The sequence below is a fragment of the Orycteropus afer genome, unplaced genomic scaffold (genome assembly GCF_000298275.1).
Source record: "Orycteropus afer afer isolate SDZICR_OR568_19922 unplaced genomic scaffold, OryAfe1.0 scaffold00019, whole genome shotgun sequence".
Classification (NCBI taxonomy): domain Eukaryota; kingdom Metazoa; phylum Chordata; class Mammalia; order Tubulidentata; family Orycteropodidae; genus Orycteropus; species Orycteropus afer.
The window spans coordinates 4,410,749-4,423,590 of NW_006921606.1; the positions used below are offsets into that span (position 1 = coordinate 4,410,749).

Genomic DNA, 12,842 nt, shown 5'->3' on the forward strand with positions numbered 1-12,842 from the left:
CCCCTCCTTGGGTTTCCGAGGCAGTATCACTACGGAAGTAGGATTGCCCAACCTTCCTTCCGAGGAGTGGCTGGTGGGTTTGAATCGCCAGCCTTAGGTCGTATGAATCCTCCAACTTTATTCTACATTTTCAAAATTGACTTAGCTATTTAATTCCTTTACCTCACCATAATAATTTTAGCATTAGCTTATCTAGAGCTACAAAAAGTTCTACTGGAATTTTGGTTGTTTTTTTTGTAAAATCTGAAGATCGGTTTAGCAAGAATTAACAATTTTTCTCTTTTGAGCCTTCCAATCCATGAACATAGTATGTTTCTCCAATTAGTTAGGTCTTCTTTCATTTTCTTTTTCATCAGAATTTTGTAGTTTTTTAACATACAGTTCATATTTTGTCAGACTTTACTTAAGTATTTAATTTTTGGAACAATTTGAATGTTATTGATTTTTTAATTTTGGTGATGTCCAGTTTATTATTTTTTTTTCTTTTATGAATCATGCTTTTTATGCTATGTCAAAGAACTCATTGCCTAACCCAAAGTCTTAGATTTTCTAGGATTCTTCTTCTTTTTGTTTTTTTATTGTGATTTGGGTGAAATTTTAAAGAGCAAATTCACTTTCCATACAGCAGTTCACATACACTTTGTCTCATGACATTGATTACAATTTACCACAATGCAACAGCTCCCCTCCCACTTCCTCCCAAGAGTTACTTTTTCCCTGTGTCCGTCCCTCCATGCACTCCTGCCCCCTGAACTGTCTCCCTGTGCATAAACAGCCCTTTTTTCTCCCATGATTGTTCTCTCTAAGGAGTGTATCTACCTCAGGTAAATGTTCAACTCATATGCCTGCCTTTTGTGTGGCTGGAAGCCACAGGTATAGTTCAATTCCAGATCTTCAGGTCAGTTAGGGACCATAATCTCAGTGGTTCCACCATGCTCTATCACACCAGCAAACCTGGTCCTCCCCCTCTTTTTTTTTTCAAATGATTTTGAGGGTTTTTTTTTTTCCTGTTTTATACCTTCAGATTTAGATCAATTTGTAGTTGTTTTTTGTATGTGATATGAAGTTGAGGTTGAGATATTTTGTGTGTATGCTTATGGATGTCCAATTGTTCCAACACCATTTTTTGGAAAAGACTCTCCTCTCTATAGGGTCTATAAGGTCAGATTCAGTAGGAATGGACTTGATAGCAATGGATTTGACTTGTTACTAGTATTTAAGTGTCAAGTTTTAGTTTTTGGTTTGTTGGTGATTTTTGTGTGTTCACCTTGTATCCTACAGCCTTGCTAAACTCACTAATTCTAGGAATTTTTTGTTAGATACTTTGGAAATGTTTATGTAGACAATCATGTCTACAAGTAGGAATAATTTTATTTCTTCCTTTCCAATATGTGGGAGCTCTGGTGGTGGAGTGCCTAAGGCATTTGACTGCTAATAAGAAGGCTGGTGGTTCAAACCCACCAGCCACTCCTTGGAAGGAAGACAGGACAATCTACTACCATAGAGATACTGCCTCGGAAACCCAAGGAGGGGTTGCTATGAGTTGGAAACAACCTGATAGCAGTGAGTTTGGTTTTGGTTCATGTCCAATATGTATGCCTTTTATTTCTTTTTCTTTCCTTACCTCTTTGGCTGAAGCTTAAATGCAATATTAAATAAGAGTGCTAAAAATGGACATCCAGGTCTTATTCCTGATCTTAAGGGAAAAGTGTCCAGTTTTGAGCTTTAAGTATGATGTTAGCTGTTGGTTTTTTGTAGATACTCTGTAACAGGTTGAGATTCTTGTTTATTTCTCCTTTTCTGAGAGGTTTTCATCATGAATGGATATTGAATTCTGTCACTAATTTTCCTGAATCAGTTAATATAATCATCTGTTTTTCTTCTCTAGATTATTAGTATAATGAATTACATTTATTGATTTCCAAATGTTGTGCCAGCCTGGCATTACTGGGACAAATTCTGCTTGGGTTATAGTGTATTAATATTTTTATACATTAGTATTTTGACTTTTTAAGTTTTTTGAGGATTTTTGTGTTTATGCTCATGACATTTATGTATCTGTGCTCATGCACCATTGAAGGATTCTATGGGCAAAGTAGAATGACACAAGAAGCATCAAAAGAATATGGAAAGAATATACACCGTCACTGCATCAAAAAAAATTGGTCAAAGTTCAGCCATTTCAGGAGATAGCATATGATCAAGAAACAGGGGTACTAAACAAAAAAGTTCAAGCTGCACTGAAGGCATTGGGGAAAAACAAGGCTCCAGGAATTGATGGCCTACCAATTGAGATATTTCAACAAATGGATGCAATGTTGGATGTGCTCACTTGTCTATGCCAAGAAATTTGGAAGACAACTACATGGCCAACTGACAGGAAAAGATCCATATTTGTGCCCATTCCAAAGAAAGGTGATCCAACAGAATGCAGAAGTTATTGAACAATATCATTACTATCACACACAAGTAAAATTCCGCTGAAGATAATTTTAAAACAGTTGTAGCAGTACATCAACAAAAAACTGCCAGAAATTCAAGTCAGGTTTAGAAGAGGACATGGAACAAATGATATCATAATTGATGTCAGATGTATCTTGACTGAAAGCAGAAAATACTAGAAAGATGTTTACCTGTGTTTTATTGACTATGCAAAGACATTCAACTGTGTGAATAGCAACAAATTATGGATAATATTGCAAAGAATGGGTATTCCAGAACACTTAATTGTACTCATACAGAATCTGTACATAGATCAAGAAGCAGTCTTTCAAACAGAGCAAGGGGGCACTGCATGGGTTAAAATTAGGAAAGATGTGCATCATAAGTTGTATCCTTTCACCATACTTATTCAATCTGTATGTACAACAAATAATCTGAGAAGCTGGACTTTATGAAGAATGCAGCATTAACAACCTGCCATATGCAGATGATACCTTGCTTGCTGAAAGTGAAGAAGATTTGAAGCACTTACTGATGAAGCTCAAAGACTGTAGCTTTCAGTATGGATTACAACTGAACATAAAGAAAACAAAAGTCTTCCCAACTGGACCCATAAGAAACATCAGTACAAAGGGAAAAAAGATTGAAATTGTCAAGGATTTACTTTTGCTTAGATCCACAATCAATGTCTGTGGAAGCAGGAATCAAGAAATCAAATGACATATTGCATCAGACATATGTGCTGCAAATCACCTCTTTAAAGTGTTGAAAAGCAAAAATGTTACTTCGAGAACAAAGGTGCACCTGACCCAAGCCATGATATTTTTAATCATCTCATAGACATGCAAAAGCTGGATAACAAATAAGGAATGTCAAGGGAGAATTGAATTATAGTGTTGGTAAAGAATATTGAATATACTGCCAGAAGAACAAAGAAATCTGTCTTGAAAGAAGTACAGCCAGAATGCTCTTAGAAGCAACCATGGCAAGACATTGGCTCACTTACTTTAGACATGTTATCAGGAGGGATCAGTCCCTGGAGAAGGACATCATGTTTGATACAGTAGAGAATCAGTGAAAAAGAAGAAGACTGTCAATGAGATGGGGGCTTCAATGATGGGCTCAAGCATAGCAATGAATGTGAGGATCACACAGGACTGAGCAGTGTTTTGTTCTGTTATACACAGGGTTGGTCTGGATCAGAACCAACTCAACAGCACCTATCAACAAAAACAACTTCTTTAAAGGTTTGGTAGAATTTATCAGTGAAACCATCAGGGTCTGATATTCTCTTTTAGAAGATGTTTAACTACAAATTCATTTTTTTTTCATAATTATATATGACTATTTAGGTTATCTGTTTCATCTTGGGTGAGTTTTGGTAGTTTGTAGTTCTTGAAGAATTGGTCCATTTCAATTCATTTATGTGCATAGAGTTGTTCATAGTATTCTGTTATTATAAAATCTAGAATTTAGTTAGTCCTTTCATTACTTGTAATTTGAGTCTTCCTTCTTTTTTTTTCTTTGTCAATAATACTAGAGACTTATCAGTTGTGTGGACCTTTTCAAAGAACCCACTTCTGGGATTTTTGCTTTTCTCTACTGGTTTTCTTTATAAAATCTCATTGATTCCTGCTCTTATCTTTATCGCTTTCTTTCTTTTGGGGTGGGGGGGTGAGGGGAGGCTTATTTTGTTCTTTTAAAAATTTTTTTTTTGTAGTTTATTAAAGTGGATGCTCAAATTATTTGAGACTTTTCTTCTTTTCTCAATAATAATTTAATGGTATAGACATCCTTCTAAACACTACTCTAACTACGTTGCTCAAGTCTTGGTATGTTGTATTTTTATCTTCATTTAATTAAAAATATTTTAATACCCCTTAAAGCTTCCTTTTTGACCCACTGATTTTTCAGAATTGTTTATTTAATTTCCAAGTGTTTTTAGATTTTCCTATTACCTTGTTGGGAGCTCTGGTAGCATAGTGGCTAAGGCACTTGACTGCTAACCAGAAGGCTGGCAGTTCAAACCTACCAGCCACTCCTCAGAAGGAAGATGGGGCAATCTACTTCTGTAGTGATACTGCCTCGGAAACCCAAGGAGGGGTCGCTATGAGTTGGGTCCAACTCGATGGCACATAACAACAACAACAACATTACCTTGTTATGTATTAACTTTTAACTTAATTCCATCATAGTCTATAAGCATACTTTATATAATTTCAGTCATTTTATGTTTGTTAAGGTTTGTTTTATGACCCATGATTGGTTAATCCTGATGAATGTTTGATTATTTGATTATTAGGTTTTCTTTAAAGGGAGCCATGTCTCTAAGCTGGGCCTATTTGTTTGCATTATTCCTCAAAACCCCTTCATGGAAGGTTGTCACAGCCCATTCTTTGCTTTATTTAGAATATCCAGGATGTAAGGAGTGATGCTGAGGACGATGATGAAGAGGAGGAGGAAGAGGAAGAAGAAGAAGAAGAGGAGGAGGCTCCCAAAGGCAAAGACATAGACTGTTTGAAGAATGGTCTCGGGGCTGACAGGAACCTCATTCCTAATGGTCAACATGGCTGTTAGCTTGAAACTCCCATATCTCCTGTAGTACAGTGGGATGTAAGGGTTATTGGAAGCTTGAAATGCTTCTCTGTCCATCACAATGGTCCACAGGACCCACAGAGAATCCAAGTTCTGCCCTTCTCTCTTTCTAACTACCACCTTCCTTCTCACCTAACATATGTTTAACTAAATGTTGACTTGTGTTAAAATTTTAAATATAAGCATCCCCATGGATTTTACTGCAGTTAGGACTCAGAGTGGTCATAGATTTGTCCAGAGAACTGTTTCAGTTCTAATTGTGTTCGTTCATGCATTTGAGACATTTGACTTTTTCAGGAGCCCATTTTGTTGTAGGCTCTTTTAACCTTTCTACCTTGTGTATCCTTGGACATGGTTTTAGAAGTGCTACATTAATTCACTTTTCCCAGATATATTTGTCCAGGAGAACACTCAGGACAGTTCACTTCCCCAAAATGAGTTAGATGTGGTCATTGAATAGTGACAGGAGGACCAAACCATGAAGCCACACATCCAGGGTTCATGGGCCACAACCATGAGCAATATATATTTTTTAATTTCCCAAGCCTCAGTGACTCATTTATACAATGGGAATAATAATACCTGGCTTTTCTACCTCACAGGGTTGTAGTAAGGATCAAATGAGATAATAGAAGTGAAAGTGCACATTGCATACTGCCCAACTGTAAGGTACTATTATTGCTCTTTCCACCATGTTTTCAGCTGTTTGGGAGAAACCTGGACAAGCTTGTTCTTAATTTGGCCTGAAGTGAAGATGTGTCTTTTCTTTTTAAATGTGTCTGGAGATGCCTGGAAATGCAGATGCCCAGAAGCCTGTTTCCATTTTATTTGTTAACAAATTATTTGTTAGAGTCCCAAGGGTAATTCTCAAATTTCACTGGAATTCTTCTCCTTGGGCACCACAGCCAAGGAAAGAATTGCAGGCCCCATTTCTTTCTTCTTCTGGTCTCTCACTTTTTTCCTTCCTAAGAGAAAAGCTTCCTGCTGCTGCAATGATTCCCCCCTTCAGACAGCAGAGCTATGCAGTTGTCTCTAGGGCTCACATGAGGACCTCTCTGGGGAAGTCTGACTAAGGGCATGCAGCTCAGAGGGCCACCTCAGTGAGCCTCTGAAATATAAATAACATTCACGTGAGCTGCCTGGCCAAAGGAAAATCTTAGAAACAGAAAGAGGATGGTACTTTATTGAATCTATGCTACCCAGCCAAGCATACCAGTAAACATAACAGAAAAAGACCTGGATGATACTTCTGAAAAAATACCAAAGGACAGATGGTAGATTCCATGACAGCTTCTTGAGCTGCCTAACTTTCTGGAAGGATTGGATAGGGGCTGGCAGGTCAGTAGTTGAATCTCCAAGATTCAACTTATCTCTCCAAGAAAAAGATAAGTGGAGAAGACTTGAACACATCCTCCAGTGCCCTCTATAGCTTCATCCCCTTCAGTGGACACATCTGCATACAGCAGGTAAGGCAGGCCTCAGAGACTGCTTAGGTTTCTGCTGCCAGAGGAGAGACAGACTTTGAAAGGAAAAGCCTGAGCAAAATGGACTTCCTCCTGCCCTGCTTCACCCCTTTACCCTAGTATAATATACTTCGGTCATATCTTATATCTTCACCTGATTTTTGCTCAGAGGCCCACATTATAAAGCCAAGTAGAAGGTAGGATCACTGAGACTAAGAAACCATACACACAGGTCCAACAAGTATAGGCTGCAGTGCTATGACAAGAAGCACACGGTACACATTAAGGATTTGAGTTTTCGTTTTTCAGTGATTTTCAAGCCTTCAGACTAAACAAAAAACCTTCATAATTCTTTTCCACAACAAAATCTCTTTTTGAGGGTTTGTTAAACAGAAAAACAAGTGTCAACATTTTTCTACGTATCTTCTTTTTTGAGTACAATAACATATACATTATATGTATAACGATGATATTGTAAATTGAAAACTCCCCCATTCATGTTAGGACATTACTGTTGATATATTATTAATATTATATTTTTATTATTTTGGTGGAAGAAGGTTACATTATGATATTATTTATGTTTCCAGTTTAACAGACATTTTTTTCTCTCTTAATTTCTATTGGTCTTCTCTCTGTGCTGAGTATCTTGCTTAAGGTAAAAAAATGTTTTATTTACTGTTGTATCTTCCATTTGTTTGTTTTCTCATTTAAATGTCAAAGGTAAAATTGATATACCAGTTCAACTATATCTGATACAGCTGAAAGCATTATGCATATCTATCTCTTAAGATATCCATTAGGGTTTTTGTGGTTAATTTTTAAGGTTACCTCTTTTTCTACAGGAAACAAGGGCTAAGGACTATGCCAGAATGATTTTATTAAAAAAAAAAAAAAAAAAAAAAAGTGCCATTGCGATGTTAAAGAATAACTTATAATAAAACAAGAATAAGAATTCTGCAATCATGGTGACTGAGTAGATTCAGTATACACATTGCTTGGCTTCTTAGAGATAATTGCTGATCTCACTGTGTAGTGGAAACAAAGATTTGCCATCCTTCAGAAATACCCCTCTCAGGAATTAGAGGGGGAACAGTGAGGAGAATGGAGTTGATATAAATAAATAGATAGATATCCAAAATATATAAAGAATTGCTAGAATTTAACAACACAAAGACAAACAGCCCAATCAAAAAATGGGCAAAGGACCTGAATAGACATTTACCAAAGAAAAAATAAAAATGGCTAGCAAAGACACGAAAAGATGCTTGACATCATTCGTCAACCAAACACCAAAAACTAAGCCCACTGCCATCAAGTTGATTCCAACTCATAGCGATCCCCATAGGGTTTCCAAGGCTATAAATCTTTAGGGAAATAGACTGCCTCATCTTTCTCCCATGGAGTAGCTGGTGGTTTTTAACTGCTCACCTTTTGGCTAACAACATAGTGCTTTAACCACTATACCACCAGAACTCCCTCATTAATCATTAAGGAAATGGAAATCAAAACCAAATAGATCACTTCACACCCACTAAGATGGCTATTATATGCTAGTGGTGCATTGGTTAAGCACTTTGCCGCTAACCAAAAGGTCACAGTTCAAATCCACCAGCAGCTCCATAGGAAAAACACCTGGCTATCTGCTCCCATAAAGATTACAGCCTAGGAAACCCTACTGAGAATTCTATTCTGTCATATAGGGTCATTATGAGTTGGAATTCCACCACTCATTCTGTCAGTTTGTTGTACTGGAGGCAATGCCACTAGTACTTCAAATACTAGCAGGGTTACCCTTGGTGGACAGGTTTCAGGAGAGCTTACAGACTAGGACAGATTCTGAAGAAGGATGGGACCATCCACTTCTGAAAAAATGGGTCAGGGAAAACTTTATGAATAGCAGTGGAAACACTGTCTGATATATTACTGGAAAACTTTATGCATAACCATGAAACATTGATATAGTGTCAGAAGATAAGCCCCTCAGATTGGATGGTTCTAAATATATGACTGGGGATCCATATTGTTTCCTCAAGTAGCCCACTGCCATAGAGTTGGATCCAACTCATAAGGACCCCTCCTTGGGTTTCTGAGGTGGTATCACTACAAAAGTAAATTGCCCAACCTTCCTTCCAAGGAGTAGTTGGTGGATTTGAACCATCAGCCTTCTGGTTAGCAGTCAAATGCCTTGGGCTCCTCAAGTAGAGTCAACCTTAATGATGTGGATGGTATAAAACTTTGGGGACCCTCATTTTCTGAGGGAAAAAAGATCTACAAACATCCATGTATGAAGTGTGAATGTAGGAAAATTCAAAGTCAAAAATGAAATGGAATGCATAAAGATCAATATCCTAGCATTAGCAAGCTAAAGTGGACTGGAATTAGCCATTTTGGATCAGACTAACCATATGCTGGGAGTGACAAATTGAAGATGAATGTCACTGCAGTCATCAACAACAAGAATATTCCAAGATCTATTCTGAAGTGCAATGCTGTTAGTGAAAGGATAATATCCACATGTCTACAAAGAAGACCAGTTAATCCTATTATTCAAATGTACACACCAAGCATTGAAGCCAAAGATGAAGAAACTGAAGATTTTTATCAATTTTTGCACTGTGAATTTGACCAAATGTACAATCAAGATATATTGATTATTACTGGTGATTGGAATGCAAAAGTTGAAAACAAAGAAGCAGCATTGGAAGTTGGAAACTCTGACCTTCATGATAGAAATGATTCCAGAGGTCACATGATACAATTTTGCAAGACCAATGACTTATTCATTGCAAATACCTTTTTTGTTGTTGTTGCTATTTGTCTTTTGTTTGTTTGTCTTTTTTTTTTTTTTTTAATTTTTATTGTGATTTGGGTACAAGTTTAGAGAGCAAATTCATTTTCCATGCAGCAGTTTATACACATTTTGTCTCATGATATTGACTGCAATTCTCCACAATGTAACAGCTCTCTTCCCACTTCCTTATCGTACTTACCTTTTCCTTTGTCCTTACATCCCACGTACTCCCACCCCCAGGCTGTCTCTCTGGGCACACACTACCCTTCTGTTCTCCCATGATTGATCACTCCATGGAGTGTATATACCTTATGTAAATGTTCAGTCCATATGCCTATCTATTGTTTGGCTAGAAGACACAGGAATGAGTTCAATTCCAGACCTGAAGGATGGATAGGGGCCATAGTCTCAGGGGTCTCACCAGGCTCTATAAGACTAGCAAACCTGTTTTTTTTTTTTTTTTTTCATGATTTTGAGTTTTGTTCCACATTGTTGTCCCATTCTATCCAGGATTTCCTGCACTGATGCCCCTGTGAATTGTTGACAGTGGTAGCTGGGTACCATCTAGTTCTTCTGGTCTCATGGTCATATAGGTTGATGATAACATGGTCTGCCAGTCCATTGGATTAATTGTTTCCATGTGTCTTTGGTTTTCTTCATTGTTCTTTGCTTTGGAGACCCATTGTGGCATCCAGATTTCCACTAGCAAGCTTTTAAGATCATTGCTAGTCACCAAAGTAGGGTGTAGAACAATGTTTTTGTGCAGTATGTTATGCCAATTGCGCTTGATGCACCCTGTGACCATAGTCCCAAGACCAAAGGTCCAACTGCTCACTCCCTCCAGGTAGCTAGCTTTGGCCAAGAAGCCACAACAACCTTGCCTCTTGGTATCTCTATTATTAACACACACACACACACACACAAACTTCACTGCCATCGAGTCAGATCCGACTCATAGTGACCCCTTCTTGGGTTTCTGAGGTGGTATCACTATGGAAATAGATCACCTAATCTTCCTTCCAAGCAGTGACTGGTGGGTTTGAACTGCCAGCCTTCTGGTTAGCAGTCAAATGCCTTAGGCACTACTCCACCAGAGCTCCTACACCTGGATATTTTTACAGTAAATACAAATATGCATGTAGAAACATTGTCTGCTAACCCAACATGGAATGGGCACATTATCACCTGCTTAGACATACCTAATCATTCAACCTGTCCACCCATCTATCCACCCCATAGATCAACGCTTGCCATCACTGACAATGCAGGACTGTACATGCAAAAGGGTTCATATTTGTTGGCAAATACCTTTTTAAAACAACATAAAAGGTGGCTGTACAGGTGGACTTTGCCATATGAGATACAAAATAATCAGATTGACTACATCTGTGAGAAGTGTCTATGGAAAAACTGAATATCTTCAGTCAAAACAAGATCAGGAATTGACTATGGAAAAGACCATCAATTGTTCATATGTAAGTTCAGATTACAAGAGAAGAAAATAAAATAAGTCCATGAGAGCCAAAATATGATCTTTATTTTATCCCATCTGAATTTATAGACCATCTGAAGGATAGATTTGATGCATTGAACACCAATGGCCAAAGACCAGACGAGGTGTGGGATGCCATCAAAAACATCATACGTGAAGAAAGCAAAAGATCATTAAAAAGACAAGAAGGGAAGAAAGACAAAGATGAATGTCAGAAGAGACTCTGAAACTTGCTCTTGAATGGAGAGTAGCCAAAGAAAATGGAAGAAATCATGAGATAAAATAGCTGAACAGAAGATTCCAAAGGGCAGCTCCAGAAGACAAAGTAAAGTACTATAATAAAACGTGCAAAGACAAGGAGTTAGCAAAGCAAAAGGGAAGAACATGCTTAGCATTTCTCAAGCTGAAAGGACTGAAGAAAAAAATTCAAGCCTTGAATTGCAATATTGAAGGATTTTATGGGTAAAATATTTAACAATACAGGAAGCATCAAAAGAAAATGAAAGGAATACAGATCACTCTACCAAAAAGAATTGGTCAATGTTCAACTATTTCAGGAGGTAGCATATGATCAACAACCAATAGTACTGCAGGAAGAAGTCCAAGTTGCACTGAAGGAGTTGACGACAAAGAAGGCTTCACAAATTGATGGAATGCCAACTGAGATGTTTCAGCAAACTGATGAGAGCTGGAGGTGCTTTCACACCTGTACCAAAATAGTTGGAAGACAGCTACCTGGCTAACTGACTGGAAGACATGGGAATATATGCCCATTCCAAAGAAAAGTGATTGAACAGACTGAGGAAATTATTGAACAGTATCATTAATGTCATATGCAAGTAAAATTTTGCTGAAGATAATTCAAAAATTGTTGCAGCAGTATATTGCCAGGGGACTTCCAGAAATGCAAACTGGATTCAGAAGAGAATATGAAATGAGGGATATCATTGCTGCTGTCAGATGGATCTTGGCTGAAAGCAAAGAATACTAGAAATATGTTTACTTGTGTTTTATTGACTATGCAAAAGCATTCCACTATGTGGACCATAACAAATTATGGATAACAGTGAGAAGAATGGGAATTCCAGAACACTTAATTGTGCTCATGAGGAACCTGTACATAGACCAAGAGTCTGTTGTTTGAACAGAACAAAGGACTACTGCATGGTTTAAAATCAGGAAGGGTGTGTGTCAGGGTTGTATCCTTTCATCAAATTTATTCAATCTGTATGCTGAGCAAATAATCCAAGAAGCTGGACTATATGAAGAAAGACTGGGCGTCAGGATTGGAAGAAGAATCATTAATAATCTGCAATATTCAGATGACACAACTTTGCTTGCTGGAATACAGATGACTTGAAGCACTTACTCATGAAGATCAAAGGCTACAGCCCTCAGTAAGGATTACATCTCAACAAAGAAAACAAAAATCCTCACAACTGGACTAATAAGTAACACCACAATAAATGGAGAAAATATTGAAGTTGTCAGTGATTTCATTTTACTTTTATCCACAATCAAGACACATGGAAGCAGCAGTCAAGAAATCAGACCTGAAATTGCACTGGATAAATGTATAGCAAATGACCTCCTTATGTATTAAGCCAAGATGTCACTTTGACACCTTGTCATGTTGTCAGAAGGCACCATTCCTCGAAGAAGGGTATAAGAATTGGTAAAGTGGACAATCAACATAAAAAGGGAAGACCTTCAAAAAGATGCATTGACATAGTGGCTGCAACCATGGGCTCAGGTATAGCAAGGATTGTGAGGATGGCGTGTGACCTGACAGTATTTTATTCTGTTGTACTTAGCGTTACTATGAGTCAGAGCCAACTCGATGGCACCTAACAACAACAACAACAACAACAAATATATATGATATCATTCTCCAGTGAATGGTCCATCCTGACAATATGAGAAAAGTAGGTGAGACAAAGTCTAGCCATTCTCACTTCCAAGAAGCATTTTACTGCACTTCCTCTGGGACAGATTTTTACGTTCTTCTGCCAATCTATGGTATTTTCAGTATTCTTCACCAACACCACAATCCAAA

At 37.7% G+C, this 12,842-nt stretch overlaps 1 protein-coding gene across 1 annotated transcript in view; it reads left to right on the top strand.

Annotated features, from left to right (window-relative positions):
• CERS3 (ceramide synthase 3) overlaps positions 1–5,019 on the top strand; it is a 202,055-nt gene extending 197,036 nt beyond the window's left edge. Inside the window, exon 10 of the mRNA XM_007959967.1 lies at positions 4,852–5,019. Coding sequence (XP_007958158.1) covers positions 4,852–5,019 — 168 coding nt within the window. The remainder of the gene's footprint in view (positions 1–4,851) is intronic.
• The last annotated feature ends 7,823 nt before the right edge of the window (positions 5,020–12,842 follow it).